The 16,877-nt window shown below is 47.7% G+C and overlaps 1 protein-coding gene across 1 annotated transcript in view; it reads left to right on the top strand.

The window, feature by feature from the left end:
- Positions 1 to 16,877, top strand: part of PKD1 (polycystin 1, transient receptor potential channel interacting) — a 1,742,473-nt gene that overhangs the window by 1,422,590 nt on the left and 303,006 nt on the right. The window contains exon 37 of the mRNA XM_069647332.1: positions 2,878 to 3,080. Within this exon, the coding sequence (XP_069503433.1) occupies positions 2,878 to 3,080 (203 nt within the window). The remainder of the gene's footprint in view (positions 1 to 2,877; positions 3,081 to 16,877) is intronic.

Below are 16,877 nucleotides of genomic sequence, written 5' to 3'. Positions count from 1 at the left end.
CATAGTCCCCTTTCCTCCACACGTCCCACTATCCTCCCCCCTATTAATACTGGTGTCATTAGGCAATGCCTATCATTGTCAACGCGTCTATGGGGACTGAAGAGTGGTACCGGGGGGCGGAGTCAGGCGAGCGCTGCTCCCAAGGCCGCGCCCCCCGCATGCCTCTAAATTTAAAGGGGAAGAAGATTTTTTCTGGTGAAAAAGGTTCTGTCTCCCGTCCCTCGCGAGGGACGCCGATACAATATGGAGGAAAGGGGACTATGGACTAAGAGTACGTTAGTCACTACAGTGAGTAACTGTTAATAAGTTTGCCTTTTTCCCCTGTCATAAAAATCCATCTCATAATTAATCTTCCTAAAGAATGCTTCCGGCACCAAGGTTGAAAGCATCTTAAAAAGGAAAATGAGCCTTCTCACACCAGTCATCCACCCAAGTCATGCCATTGTGATTTTAGTCTGTCAGTTCAGGTCCACAGTCAACGTTTTTGAAAATGGAACAAAGTTCAGGTCAGAAACACAGCAGGACTGCATGGGAAACAAGAGGGCTGGGTTTGCAAGCCCTTTTTGAAGTCTCCTCACAACCTGCCGCAGCCACACCCCCTCCCTCCGCAAGGTAAGTTATTGGCCAGTGTAAATTGGCAAGTCCTGAGAGGGCGTGGGATATTTAAAGGTAAACTGGGAGTTGTTTAGTGTGGGTAGTAGTTGGGTGAGGTGAGTGCGGAAGTTGAAAGTGTCTGTGTAGTGGTTGTGCGTGGGGGTGAGGAGTGAGTTTAGTAGTACTAATTGTAGTGGTGATATAGTAGGAGCAGAGAGAAGAGGTGGTAATAGTTGTAAGTGGAGGTAGTGGTTGCGGTAGTGGGGAGTAGTGGGAGTAAGAGGTAATTTTAGTAAGAGTCTCAGTGAGAGTGATAGTAGCAGTTTCAGAGTGTGGTAGTCAGAGTAGAGAGATAGACCGGAGAAGCAGTAGTAGAGAAGTGGTTGCAGTGGAGGCAGTTGAAGTGGAAGAATTAGAAGAATAGAGGCATTGTAGCGGTAGTGAGAGGTGGCAGTGGAGTAGGAGTAGTAACAAGAGTGGAGATGTGGTAGTAGCGGCAAGGGGGTGAAGTAATAGGGAAAAGGGAAGGGAGGTAACATCAGAGCAAGTAGTAAGGCGGTAATGGGATGTAATAGTAAGTGGTGAAAACGAGGAGGAAGGAAGGAAGTGAGTAGGAAAATAAGGTAACATCTAAGGATCACTGTGAAATAATATGCCCAATCACCATTCCTAAGGACTCCCAGAATGGGTACATACCCTGCTTGTGTATCTTCATCCAAACAGTGGTGCAGAGTTCCCAATTGAGGAGACATATCCTAGATTGTAGCTAGGTTGCTAGTAGCATAGGCTTCCTGTGGTGCCCTCCATGGGCCTTCATCACCAACAAAAATCACTTCTTTGGAAGAGTGAATGCTAAGCTTTCTACATTTTCTGGTTCCAAAATTATCCTTTTTTCCCCAAACTCCACATCTCGTTATTGGCCCTCATTGGGCTAATTTCTTCCTTCCTCCATGTGGTGCTCTCCCTCCACTTCCACCAACTCTGCAGTGATTCTTTGAATGTACTTCATGCTCTCCCACTCAAAAGACAGAGAGAAGGGGTATTTCCCCTAACTGTTAGCCACCAAGTCAGTGCTTTACATTGCTCAAGCCTCGCCAGAGTGTAAGTGGAGCGCTCATGGAAAAATCCTTATTGTTGAGATCATGTTATCAACTGGCCGTGCATTTTAAACTCTATTCAGAATCCTGGCTTTCTCTGAAAAAATAACGGAAATGCACCAATGCTGTTCTTGGGCCCCTCCCTCCTTCTCACCCTCTCAGCCCTGTCTATCATGACCTGCATTCCTCCTTCATCCTTAAAAATGTGATCAGTTATATGTCCTGTATTGATTTTCAACATCCTTCACTGTTTCACCCATCTTCAGGATCCCAAAAAAGGGTTAATTGCATTGCAATTTGTGGTTCTCAAGTTCTAAATGCAGTTCTTCTTGTTTTTCCAACTCCCGACACCCTGGTTTCCTTTTGTGGTTCCAGCAATGTTTGGTTTGCTTCTAATCCCTAACCTCTCCTCCATTGAATCCAGTCTTCCTTAATTTCCACCATCTTGAGTACCACGTTTGATTGATATTTGGGATCAAGCGATCAGGCATCATCTATTGTTCAATCGTTGGATGCAATTCAAGCAGTAGCTTTTATTCTCTGTAAATGAAGAATTCTGCAGACACATTTGCAATGTTTTAAGAACAGAGACACTCATTAGAGATTCTCTCTTAGATGTAATCGAGGGGGTTTGTACTGTTTCTTTTTGTGTATATAATTGGGGATTGTACAGCAATACCAAGCACAGAATAGGGATCAAGACTCCTTAGTGTGGGGGTGAGAGATGGCCACGCGTGTTGTGCTTTAATGTAACGCTTCAAGAAAGAAGATGACTCTGTTTGGGTCCCATGTTTGATACTAACTTCTTTCACTGAATGAAGCTATAACCTATATAATGAATTCATAGGGGAAATATAACTATAAAATCTGCATTTGTAAACAGTGGACAATAAAAGTTTGTATTAGTAATGACAAATATTTTGCATTGTAATAGCCTTAATGATTTTCATATATAAACCACTAACCTGTAAGATGATTAATGGAAAGAACAGGTTTCTGATCTTGGGATCACTACAAATGTAGTGCAATGGTTTTGGGTTTCCAAATATACTTGTTTTAAAGTTGATGAGTTCTGACATTGAAAGTGCTTGCATATGATCTGTATTGGCATGAAGCAGATGTCCCTATGCATGCTCTGCCGGGCCTGAGATGGTCCATGCTGATCTTTGTCATTGTTTTTCTGCAGTTCTCAGTGATGCATTGCGGAAGCATCTTTTCCCTTCTTGGTGCACGCACCTAGCTCACACACTGAGCTTTCTTCTCTTTGCTGCCAGCATTGGGGTCTCCATCTGGATCGGGGTGGGGTTTGCCTCCAGCGTTGGACTCATGTGGCTTATCTCTGGTGTATTCAGCTTTCTGGCATCTTTCTTCATCTGGGAACCTGTTAAGGTAAGGTAACAGATTGAAAGTGGAACCCTATTAGAGAACTAATTGAAGTGTAACAATTGGAAATATTGGTGTGCCCATGTTTTTTTGCCATGTGTACGGTACTGCCAGTACATTGTATGTGTTCACTTCCATCTACAACCCAAAAGGTCACCTGTGAGCCAAAGGGTTATTTTTCCCTCTCTGGCATGTAGGGCGCCTCCTTATATGTAAAAACAGTATTTGCAATATGTGATACGGTGTACTCTTTCAGCAAGCCTACAAAGAAAATAGAGTATATGCAAATGCATAACTTTTAATGAATAATTATGAACCTCATTTTGCTTTAAATGTGTTTATGATGGTTTTAAATTGGTCTAGCCTAACTCTAGTTGGTGTTTGTGTAATACTTTGTTTCTACCCACCTGTCCTCGAGTGGGTCAAAGCCTAACCAGCCAGCTAACAGGAGCAGAGTTCTATTTCCTAAATCTCTGCACCAGATTGTGAGGATGTGTGTCAGCAAGATTCCTTTTACAATTTTCTAATAATGATTTCTGTGCACACTATACAAATATTTGTGGGTGTACACATATGAGTCCGGTGAAATCACAGAACAATTATTTACATGTTAGTCATACTGCATTTCTATGAAGATACACATGTGTGAACGAACTGCAACAATTTCTGTGTGGCCTTCAAGATCCCGAAAGAGCACATTTGGAAACCGCAATCTACAGAAAGCAGTGAAGTCCAGAATTGATGATCGAAAACATGTACTTTTATGTCTCTGCTTAAGTTGTGGAGTAACCCACTTCCCCCGGTCTCTGATCATTTCCCAGTGCCCACATCCAGCCATGTTGCAAAGAAGTGACATGAAATTGACCGCTGCCCCATTAGGGCTGTTTGCCCCACTCTAGGACTGCTCTGCTTCATATAAACATTTCTATGAGAATATATACAGGAATAATCTTATATCGTACAGTGTATACCAAACCTCCCGATAAGATTTTAAAGAGGGAATATTTTACTTCCTATTTAATGAAGTTCGTATTAAAATGATTGCTTGGTGAGTAAAATAAACAAGTCCCATTCCCATTGGCGTTATTTGTAGGTCAGCAAAATATATATTTAACTCAAAAACAGATATCGTCTTGTAATCCATACCTCTTCGCACCTATTCATTCATGCAACTGAAAAGAGGTGTGTTTACCTTACATTTCCCCTTCAACTCAGGCAGTAGTGATATGAATCCCTCCTGTGGCACTAATCAGCTGCTGGCAACAATTAACCAAACCTCTTTGTAGAGCTCTTTGGATGCAAGTAAATGGCAGGCTCCGACGTGTCCAATGTTTTTTATTTTTTGTTGGGAGTATTTTTTCTCCCATTTTTTTGAACTCCTGCTATCTAGCTATGTGTTTTCAGCTGCAGTTTGTACAGCTTCTGAAAGACCCGTGTCTTTATGTTTTGTACTACCTCACTCAGCCTTCACACTTAATGTCTGGAAGAGACAGTAGTTTTGAGGACCCCAGAACAAAATAGTCCTCGCTCAAGGACTGAGCTATTTTCTTAGTTCAGGATGTGCACATTCATCTGGGGTGAAACCTGCACTGCTTCTGCTTCCCCATTCGGGGAAGTGGTAAGGAGAGCCTTATTTGAGTACAATAAGACCCCATGCTAACAAATCAAAATCTGCTCGGCTGGGAACAGTGTGCCTCCTTTGCAATTGTTCCATGCTCATCCTGTTTCTAAGAATTGCCCTTGACCTGTGGGGGAGATCTGTCAGCGACCTCTATGAGAGTCATCCATCATAGACTTTTCCCCCGCTGACCACCCACACTTGAGAAGCCATCATCTACAAACAACTCATCGACAGCTGACAGGCTAGTGGCAAAGGTCCATCGATCGACGAAGGATCACCTGCCATTGACGATTAACCACCATCCAGTGACAAAAGCCAATAGCAAAGGACTGTCTGCTGATGAAGGATCAAATGCCATTGGATGATTTCCTACCATCGCCGGCTGCATTTTTACAAATTTCCTCTGGACCTCAACCCTACTTTTAACCTCTCTAAGTGTTTGTGCCTCCGATCTTCCTGGAGAGTTCTCAAATACTGTCTCTTGCCTTTTTAATTCAATGATTATTTATTTATTTATTTCACTTATAAAGCGTGCAAACAACCCTAGGGCATTGGGACGCTGTTACAGATACAAGTTATTTGTATTAAAGTGGTCTATTGTGCATGGAGAGCGGTTACATGTTATTGCTCTGTTAATTATCTCAACAGGTGGTATATTCTGCATGATGAGCAGGTGCAGGTACATGGGGTAGGTTTCATAATAAACACTAGCAGTAATATTACATACCGGTCTAGTCAAGCAGCCTGGTTTTTAAGGCTCTGCGGAACACCCAGTATGACTGTTCCGCTCTTAGTTTGGGGGGAGAGAGTTCCACTGTTTCACTTCGATGTAGGGAAAGCTTGAGCCTCCAGCTTCAGCTCATCTGACTTTGTGTAAGAGGAGGCGGTGGGTGTAGGGCGTTCTGGTGGGTCTGGTGGATTGTGCTTTGGAGATTTTCTGGGAGAACTAGGGGGAGCCGTATTGGAGAGGCACTTATAAGTAATAGACAGTGTTTTGAAAATTATGCGTTCTCCGATAGGTAGCCAGTGTGCTGCTCTTCTGGCTGCTTGATGTGCTTTTTTTGGGACGTTGAACTCTGCTCGGAGGGCATTGTTTTGTATGACTTGTAGTTTTTGTAGGTTTCTGGCTGAAGTGCCTGCCAAGAGGACATTACAGTAGTCTAACATCGAGATGTTGACTGCTCGGGCGACGGGTAAGCAGCTGTCTGTGGATAGGAAAGGTCTGGAGGCGTTTAGGACTTTAGTGGCATAGGCTGCAGAGCAGGCAATACCGCTCCCTTGGCCGGTCATGGATAGGGTGGCATCAAGGTAGACCCCAAGGGTCTTTACTGATGACGAGACAGGGATCCGGTGATGTCAATATGGAAGGCAGAATTCTGTTCATTAAGGTTTTTTTGCACTGTTGAGGGGTCAACCAGCAGGATTTCTGTCTTGTCCCCATTAAGGCACAGGCAGTTTGCTGCCATCCATGTCTGGATCACAAAGTATGTGTCATTAAGGGTGTTGGAGTCAACCACATAGTTAGCTGTGAGTGGGAGGAGGATTTCTGAGTCATCGGTATAGTTGGTGTAGGCTATGCCGATGGAGTCCAAGGTGTCAAAGAGAGGCCTAGTGAAGATTTGTAAAGTGTGGAGTAAATGCACGAGCCTTGAGGTACCCTACAAGGGATAAAGCAAGGCGAGGCACTTGCGTTATATGCCTGTTGAGCATTATAGAGAAAGAAATTTCCCTCATTGCACCTTTGCAGCTTTCCATTCTACTTCAATGGGACCCCCAGCATATCTGCAGATGTTTTGTCTGATCCTGGAATAATTTTTTGGCAGTGAGATCTTTTCAACCTTGCTCCCTGGCTTCACTCACTTGTCTTGGGAGTACTGGTCACTCCTTTTAGCTACCTGTACAAGAGGACGCTGCTACCCCTTTAAAACGTTTTGGACAAGCAGTACTACCTTCCTCGTGAAGAGTACTGCAGGGAAACATGGTTTTCCCTTTATTATATTTTTAGTGTATAGGTATAGCCATCTAACTACCACGGTTGTGCAAAATGGCTAAACCTCATGTTTTAAGCCCTACTTTTGCTGTCCTGCCCTGTCTTTGTTGGCCTTCTCCCTCCCAGCCAGCATGGGAAAAGACCACATATGGTCATGCACTTTTTCAGGCTTCTTGCAAGAAGCCCAGGAAGTGGCCTGTGTGAGTGAAAGTACTGGAACTGGGTAAGGGGATTCAGACATCCCCAATAAACATTAGTGCCATAGTGATGTCACTGTTGCTCAGGCAGATGGCTTTAGAGGACTACACAGCCAACCCCTATTGGAAGAATGCAGGTCCTTTTTTTGGTGGGCTTGGATCACCTTACCCCCTCCCCCCAGCCCAGGAATTCACATATTAGGAGGGGATATGGAGCCATATGATGGGAGCGGGGGTGTCCCCGCTCCCCTTAAATGGCTTAATGGGTCCGGGAGTTGCAGGGGTGTCCCCCGCATCCTTTACATGGATTGCAACGGCAAAACAACTGCCTTTTTGCCACAATATTTTGTGACCACGGCCATTTTTGCTGTGATTTTAACACATGAAACCCAATTCACCATCAGTGCCAGAAATCCAAAGAAGTCAACATAAGGACACTGGAAAACTGCTGCTGCATAGTCCATTGGCCAAGCCTTCCACTCCTGAAGCAAAACTCTGGGTTTTGACAGTGGTGACCTGTACCTGGTGCATGCCACTTTTACACGAGTGGGCCTAACTAGTATCAAGTCCTTCCCTATGATTCTCATCCTTTGGAGCGCAAAAGAGTCGCCATGCATGTATCAGGCTTGCACCCTCTGTTGGGGACTCCTCCATTGCATTGACCTTGTCTAGCCCTGGTTCCAGAAATTTTAAAGGCATCCTCATCATCGGACTGGAACCTCGTGATTCTGTTGGTGTTCTTTATCGGAGAGCGGAACCTTCTGAAAACCTGAGTCAGCCACTCCTACTTCTTCGTGCCTTCTGGCACTGTGCACGGTCACCCAACTGCTCACCACGCCTGAAGGTGCCCCAGGGATCCTCCAACATTGTTTTATTTGTTGCTGTGTCCTTCCTGCAACTTCAGTCAATTCTAGCCAGGTAATGATCCATTCCCAAAAGGTTGCTGAGGAGACTGAAACAGCCAAATCACCAGACCCAGCGTCAACATTTAAGACACCAGGCCAAATACACTTCCGATTCCACAATGGTGACAGTCACTCAACACATACCCATGCATGGCTACCCCTCAAAAATTAGCAAGTGCCTGTGCATCACCTTTAGAACCACTTATTACACACTCCTTGCAAACTAAGGGTTAGATGAATATGCTTTGGAAGACCCAGAGGATGAGGTGGCTCTCTACTTCTTTCTGCTTGAAGCGCTGCAAAGTGATGAGACATGACAAGAGGGGAAGATCCCTTTTGACACACAGGATGATGACGAAAGGAGAGACTGTCTCCCTTCATCCAGTCCCAAGGGTTTCACTGTCAAGTGCCTTCCCACCTAGAAGTGGCATCTCTTTTTCATCGTATCAAGTACCTTGTTGACACCAAGCTATGCCTATGCGGGTCTTCCAAGATCAGACTGTGGGATTATTGTTGTAGACATTTGTCAACCCTGCTACTGTCCTTTCCACCTAACCTTGCAAGAGTGGCCCACCCACAAGCGGGACGACATTGAAAATAAGGTGTCTACTACAGGTTCCGTAACAATGAGAGCTGAGAACATCCTTGCTATAACAATAAGGTATGACAGGGGGGTCGGGCACATATGGCAGAGGTTGTCCCAGATTATAGAACACTGGTTTACTGACAAGCTGAAGTATGCCAGACCCATTGTAAAAGCACCCCTATGAGGTGGCATACCATGGAGTGGCACTAGATTACTTCAGACAAATGGGTACTTTCGATTTTGTCCAAACACCTCAGGATTCTCCATCATGGCCATAACAGCAGCACCTTCTACAAAAAGAAGTCTATATTCAATGGTCCAAGGGAGCTGTGGAAACTATATTTTCCAGGTAGTTTCCGGTGCTAAAAAAGAATGGTGTCTGGTGCAATAATCTAGACCCCACCATCTTAATAAATCCATTAAAAAACAAAGTTCAAGATGATAATGCTGCAACCATTGATCTTTGCAAATGATTACCTCTCAATGATAGGCCATAAGGGGGCCTAATTCTAAATTCCCATTCGCCAATGGTATAGACTGTTCATGTACTTTTATTGTGGGTGACATGCATTACTAGTTCTACATCCTCCACTTTGACCTCCGCTGTAGGCCACCTCTATTCACCAAATGCACGGCACTAGTGGCAACCCACCTACAGAAAAAAAGGCCTCCACATCTTCCCCTATTGCTGCAATGTTTGATCATGGGTTTTAATGCAGTGTGCATCTCGTCCAACATCAGGACATTTGACAATGTAGCCCTTCTGTGGGTCAGTGCCTGTCACAGTGTTCCACTGCAAGTCCCAGTTGGAAAATCCCATGGTCCAGAAAACCCCCTTTTTAGTCAGGCATGTAGAGTTAAGAATGAGAAAAACTCCCAGTATGAAGATCCAGTCTCTGGGTATGGAAAAGGCAGTGGGCCCCTTTAAACCTAGAAGCAGGGAGCTTTTCTGCAACCTGAACAATCGCTCTTTTATTTTGTATTCAGGAACAGCCCTGCCGAGGAAAACTGAATGGAAAATATATTGTATCCGTTTTCCCCTATATCGAGGGAAAGAAAACAAATACCAAGAGCCCTGCTAAGGAAAATCACTTTAAAAGCCTGTGCCAATGCAAAGTACCCGTTTTCTCTGACGAGACAAAAACTTCAAACATAGACACAGCTGAAAGGTATGAGCATTGTGCTCACTCCATGGCAAGTATTCCTTGAGATAGTGTTAGTATTTCTAGATCCCTAACCTTTTGTAAGGAAACACATGTAACAGACACTTCCTCAGGGTTATGAAAGGGTTAACAGATGAAAAAAGCAAACACTGCCCTGCCTTAGCAGTTCACACAGAGGAGAAATGGCATCCTTAGGGGAGGAGGATGAAAGGACACATGCAGTCGAGGCCACTATGAAATCAAAAATGGCAGCTGGCCGTATCTAGCTTTTTAGGCCAAACCCCTGACAGTCCACCTAACTAGGAGCATATGGCCCAATCAGAGAAAGGTACACCCCCTTCAGCTAGTTGCATGGTATTCCAATGAAGCCCCAAAAGTGAGCAATTAAATAAAATGAATGTAGCCCAAGCAGCCGTTGTGAGTCCTGTTAAGTACCTGGAGGAAGGCAGATCCTGGGAAACCCCAAGTCCCATGACTTGGCAGCTGATGGTCAGTCCTGGAGAGAGCTGTGAGGAGTGCAAATCCTGAGAGACCCTAAATTAGAAAACTCAAGCTGTCAGGAGTGGTAGATCCTGGGAGACCCTAAATTAACTTGACAGTGAACCAGAAAGCCAGAGGGGAGCGGCTACAGGGGAGCAGCAGAACCTGGACAGCATAGGATGCGATGCGACAGGCGATGGCCCACTTAAAAGAGCATCAGTTGAAGCGTTGCAATGAGGAGGCCCTGGTGAGAGGTAGGACTGGAGAAGCAAAGGAGAATACAGAGGAAGTGGGTTGTTTAGTGAGAGGTATCAAGGGGGACGGGTACCAGTGGAGTAGTAGAAAGGAAGGTGGTTCAAGAGGTAAAGGCGATGCTCAAGAAAGGTGCCATCAAGCTCGTCCTCAAGAGGCTCCGGGGCTCCGGAGTATACTCAGGATACTTCCTCGTCAGAAAGAAGACAGGCGGTTGGCGCCCCATCCTGGACCTACGTCGGTTAAACAAATACATCAAGGCATAGAAGTTCAGGATGGTCACTCTCCAGCACTTGCTGGGACAGCTGGAGGAGGGCGACTTCCTATCGTCGTTGGACTTGGAGGATGCTTACTTCCACATCCCCATCCTAAAAGGGCACCAAAAGTTCCTCAGATTCGTAGTTCAAGGACGCCACTACCAATTCAGAGCTCTGCCATTCGTATTGAAGTCGGCACCCAGGGTGTTCACCAAGTGCCTAGCACCAGTGGCGGCGCGGCTACGCCTGCAGGGGATCCACAAGTACCCCTACCTGGACGACTGGCTCATCCGTGCAAGGACAAGAGAACTCGCCGTCGAGCACACGGCGTAGACCGTCCGCTTACTCACGGAGCTGGGTTTCTCCATCAACTACCCGAAATCCCATCGGGTTCCGTCGCAGGTGGCACTGTTTCTGGGAGCGAAGCTCGATACAGTGGAACGATTGGCGTCTCCGTCGGAGGAAAGGACGAAGGCCATCTTAGGAAAAGTACAGCGCCTGCTAGCCACGGACGTGGCCAGGGTGAGATCCATCAAGTCCCTCCTCGGAATGATATCCTCATGCATCTACCTAGTGCACCTGTGCAGGCTACGGATGCGTCCTCTACAGGAGTTCCTCGACGCCCGCTGCATGCAAGCGGCGGGCAGCTTTGCAGACAAGATCTCGCTCAATGAGGTTTTCCGTCGGGCTATTCAGTGGTGGGGCACCCGTGCACACCTCACGGTGGGCACGGACCTCCAGACCCCGGCACATCAGGAGATGGTGACGACGGACGCATCCCTGGAGGGATGGGGGCGCACACCGGAGATCTCCACGCAAGAGGTCTTTGGCTCCCGGAGGAGAGGTCTCTCCACATCAACATCTTGGAGCTCAGTGCCGTGTTCTGGGCGCTCAAGTCGTTCCTCCCATCCCTCAAAGTAGTGAGGATCTTCACCGACAACACCACCACGATGTTCTACATCTGGAAGCAGGTTGGCACCAGATCCCTAGCCCTATCCAAGGAGGCCCAGGATCTGTGGCACTGGGCCGTCGCCCAGGGGATGTTTCTGGTTCCCTTCCAACTGGCAGGAATAAAAAAACACCATTGCCGACTCACTCAGCAGGGAGCTGCGCTCGTGCCACGAGTGGGAACTACGCCAGGATCAAGTGGATCGGCTCTTCCAACGATGGGGCAAACCCCAGATCGACCTGTTCGCGACGGCGACAAACTCCAAGTGCCAGAGGTTCGCCAGCAGGTTTCCCCAGCCAAAGAGCATGGGCGATTCTTTCTCGTTCCCCTGGGACGGCCTGTTCCTGTATGCGTTTCCTCCGTTGCTGCTGCTGCTTCGACTCATCAGCCAGCTCAAGAGGTCCCAGTGCAGGATGATCCTCATCGCACCGGCGTGGCCGAGACAGATCTGGTTCCCGGACCTTCTGGACCTCTCAGCGTCCCCACCAGTCAAGCTGTCGACGGACGCAGATCTTCTCTCCAGGGAGGGAGGTGCCATTCTTCATCACGACCCGGAGTCGCTGAACTTGCAGGCCTGGCTCCTGCAGCACTAGAGTTTGGAGGGTACGATATCCCGGCTGACTGCAGAGAGATTCTTGCAAAGGCCAGGGCGTCCTCAACTCTCAAGTGCTATGGACATAAGTGGAAGAGGTTCTCTGTCTGGTGCCGTGCACAGAAGATCAACCCTCTACGGATTACGGCACCTCAAGTGCTACCATGCCTACTGTCGCTGGCCAAAGCTGGACTAGCTCACGCTTCCATCAAGATACATCTGGCAGCAATCTCCCGATACACCAGAACCACAGGACGGCCGTCCTTGTGGTCTCATCGACTGGTGAAGGAATTTATGAAGGGACTGTTCCGATCGTTCCCGCCCGTAAAGGCTCCAGTCCCAGCGTGGGAGCTCAACGTGGTGCTCACCAGGCTCATGGGGCCGCCATTCGAGCCCTTGCATTCGGCTCAGTTAAAACTCCTGTCGTGGAAGACAGCGTTCCTTGTGGCCATCACCTCCGCACAACGCGTGGGAGAGATTCAGGCCCTATCCTGCAAGCCTCCATACTTGACTTTTCACGATACGAGGGTGGTGCTGAGGACGCACCCCTCTTTCATGCCCAAGGTGCCGTCGGTCTTCCATCTTAACGAGCCCTTGGTGTTGCCAGTTTTCTTTCCATCGCCTTCGTCGCCGGCCGAGAGGACTTTGCACTCGCTGGATGTAGCTAGATCGCTTAAGTTCTACGTGGACTGAACGAAGAGTTTTCGGAAGACATCACAGCTGTTTGTGAACTTTGGACCTGTGAACCAAGGGAAGGCTCTCTCGAAAGCTTCCATTTCCAGATGGCTCTACGGCTGCATCATGCACTGTCATCGGTTGGCCAACCGACCATTGCCCGGCCGTCCGAGAGCCCATTTGACCAGAGCGATCGCTGCTACTACGGCGTTCTTGTCTGGTGTGCCCCTGCTGGACATCTGCAGAGCTGCTACGTGGAGGTCGACGCACACCTTCACAAGATTCTACTGTCGACCGGGATTCCAGGGAGGAGTCCAGAGTCGGCCAAGCAGTGCTGCGCAACCTGTTCGCCTGAAGGTGGGCCTGGTGAGGAGGTAAGAGTTGCTTAAAGTTGAGCCTTTTGCCACCTCCCGTTGTTGTGCATGTGTGTACTGCTATGTATTCTTATTTCTGATGTTTGTTAATCTGCTTAGAATCACATGCTGTGCATAGGTCCGACATCCAGTGGTCACTGCGGAGTATTGCATTTTGTTTTTCGTAGTCGAAAAGGGGACGTCGACAAGGCGTGTCTGTAACACTATCCCTATAGTGACGTGCGTTGTACCCATAATCCCTCACGCGTCGAGGTCCCTCAGATTGTTTTTTTCCGCCCAGCTTCTGGTCACCTTACGTGGAGCTCCTAGAGAGACATTGCAAATACTTACTATCGGACCTCGGTCCTTAATTATACTTATTATATTGTTAAAGATCCCTCCCCTCGACGTTAGCTGTGAAGCTGTTTCTCCGCCGAGCAAGTTTTCGACGGAGGGGAAGAGACGGAGGAGATCTTTCGGCGCTGCCGAACACGTGGCCTGGCCTCGCCGGCCAACATACAGTAGGGAGAGTGGGGGTTCGAACTTTTATCTTCTCTTTGAGAATGTCTTTCTTTCTCCCCTATCTTTCCCTTGGGTTTGTTATCACCACTTATTATTGCCTCAGCTATGGAGAGGACACCTTTTAAGTTTTGCCCATGCTGTAGGGGCAAATACACTTGGAAGGACAAACACAAGCTCTGTAATCGTTGCTTGCCCCTCGATCATAAGGAGCACAGCTGTGCGGCCTGTAAGCTCTTGAAACCAAGAACTCTTAAAGAACGCAAAGTTAAGAGGTGGGCGGACTACGCTATGTCGAAGTCAGTTTCCTCACCCGCCGCCGCCGCTGTTACAGAAAGTGACGAGGAGGGTGATAACTCGACGTCTGTTACGGAAGTCATTAACCCCCAGAAGGAGCGCTCGCGCTCCTCGACGTCCGTCCCCGGCCCCGACGGGCTCGGCTCACGCCCTGCTCATGGGGATGAACACCCCGGCGACAGGGACGCACACAGACCCCATAGGCCTAAGCACACAACCCACGGCTCTTCTTCATCGAAGACGAAGGATCCATCAGTGCCGAAGGGGACGCAGGGCACTCCGGCGTCTACCTCAGACCGTAAGGGTCTCAAGCCCCACCCGCAAACGCAGTCGCGACCAGCGATTGGGCTTTCATCAAACACGGGTGCTACCCCAAAATCATCCGACGTAACGCTCCATAGAGCGGCCGTCGAGGAACAACGTGTAACGCAGGCAACGTCGACACCAGAGTCCTCTACTGACAAACTCGTTGTCGAGAGCCTGGCGAGAATTGTTTCCGAAGACACACGTAAGCGGACGACGAAACAAACGTCGAATACCGCACAAAAAGCTATAGAAACGCCGAAAAAGCATAAGAGTAGCCAGGAACTGCCCCTTTCATCTAAGGGCACTTCGGAACTACCGGAGGGCTTTTCAGATGGCGACGGAAACCTTTCTTTGACATTGTGGGAGCGTTCTAAGCGTTTTGAAGGTGAAAACACTGATTTCCCCCCTCTAGACTATTCAGGGGTCCCCCATGAGACCCTTGAAAGACTCCATTCTTGTATGGAGAAAATGGAAAGGTTTTTGGGAAACCAAAACCCACCCACACCCAAAAGACTAAGAGAATGGCCCCAGGATGACCCAGGGTCAAAATTCCTAGGCTGTTTCCCCCTTCTACAGACGTATATGACCTCACGGAAGAGGAGCAATACCTCCAGGAAGATGATGAGTGTTTGGGTGGAGAGGAAGAACATGAGGAAGAGGGGTTTGAAGAAGATCCTTACACCTGTGCAGGAGCTTTCGAAGAAGATACAGCTACCTCGCAGCCTTGGCAAGACCAACCTTCACTTAATGCACTATTGCGCAAGGCAGCAGCGCATTTTGAAATAGACACAGCGGAGACTCTTCCTGACATAGACTTTGATGAGAAAGTTATTAAAGAAAAAGCCCCTGTTAGTCAGTCTATTCCGCTCCTGGCTTCTATAAAGAGAAGAATAACTCCTTCCCTTTCCAATCCTGCCTAGTCAGAGGGGTCAACCCTCGGATAGAAAAGCTCTTCAGCCCTTCGCCCTCTGACCCGTTGTACATCAGAGGCCATTCTATTCCGGACTCCCTCGTAGTTACTAATACAAGGAAAAGAGCAGGGGTACCACTATCCACTAGTGAGGCACCACCTGACAAAGAGGGCAAAAAGCTCTACGCACTTGGGAAGAGAATCACGACGTCCGCCGCCTTTTCAACTAGGATTGCAAATAACAATTCCCTACTAGCTAGCTACGCAGATGCACAGTGGAGCAAGCTGCGCAGCGAAGCAGAGGATGCACCAGAACCCCTGCGTTCACGCCTGTTAGCTACAATCTCAGAGGGAACTCTTGTAAACCAGGGCATCGTAAAGAACTCCTTAGATGCCGCAGAGACGGCTGGCCGTTCCCTGGTTCAGCGAACACTTCTCAAACGCCATGTCTGGCTGCGCAATTCGGGATTTAAGCCGGAAACCCAGGCTTCCCTGATAAATAAGCCCATAGAAGAAACACATCTGTTTGGGAAAGCAGTTGATGAGCCCTAGAACATGCGAAGAAAGAGTTTGATACCATCAAAACTCTTGACCAAATTTCTAGGCCCCCTAACAGACGCGGCTATGGCAATAGACGCTCCTTTCGTGGCCAACGCCAGCAGCAAAACCAACAGCAATTTTACTCTGCTACCAACTGGCCCTCTAACCAGGGTAACAACACCCAGTTCACTCAAAGAGGCCAACACCGTGGCAGGGGAAGAGGTTGCGGCTCCAGCCCCAAAGGTTCCACGCCCAATACCAACAAATGACCCGAAGATTCAGGTCCCGACTGCTTTCCTAATAGCTATTACCTCCATTAGGAGAGTAAGTGAACTACAGGCCCTTTCGGTTTTAGACCCCTTTGTTACAGTTCACAAGGATAAAGTGGTTCTACGCACACACCGAAGGTTCACACCGAAATTCATCTCCAAATTCCATGTCAACCAGTCTATAGAACTACCAACGTTCTTTCAAAATCCTTCAAATCTAGGAGAAAAAAGCCTGCATACACTTGATGTGCGCAGAGCTGTCATGTTTTACATGGAAAGAACTAGTCCACTGAGAAAGACTAATCAGTTCTTTGTCTCGGTGGCAGCAGGAAGAGAAGGAGATGCAGTTTCAAAATCCACTATATCTAGATGGATTGTACAATGCATCACTCTCTGTTACACTCTTGCTAAGAGAGAACTACCCTTCTAGCCAAGAGCACACTCTACTCGAGGCACTGGGGCATCCATAGCATTCATTGCAAATGTTCCCCTTGAGTCCATCTGCAAAGCGGCAACCTGGAGTTCTGTACACACCTTTACAAAACACTACTGTCTAGATGCCCACTCTAGATCTGATTCCCGGGTTGGACAAGCAGCATTAAGACATCTTTTCTATACTGTTCCTTCTCACAACCCACCTCCAACTCCGGGTACTGCTCGCTAGTCTATGCACAGCATGTGATTCTAAGCAGATTAACAAACATCAGAAGACAATGCATTACTTACCATAAAAGCATTTCTGATGGTTGCATCTGCTTAGATTCACATGCGCCCACCCTTCCTCCCCGCTCGGATGGAAGGAACATAAACATCCTTTTCTATATCTCTCTTTTCTATACTCACTCACGTCTAGAAGGCTCCCTCAGGGCAGAAAAATACAAACAGAGGGACCTCGACGCGTGAGGGATTATGGGTACAACGCACGTCACTATAGGGATAGTG

This window comes from Ambystoma mexicanum, chromosome 2q (assembly GCF_040938575.1).
Source record: "Ambystoma mexicanum isolate Mex_15411 chromosome 2q, UKY_AmexF1_1, whole genome shotgun sequence".
Classification (NCBI taxonomy): domain Eukaryota; kingdom Metazoa; phylum Chordata; class Amphibia; order Caudata; family Ambystomatidae; genus Ambystoma; species Ambystoma mexicanum.
This window is presented reverse-complemented; position numbering and strand designations above follow the sequence as displayed.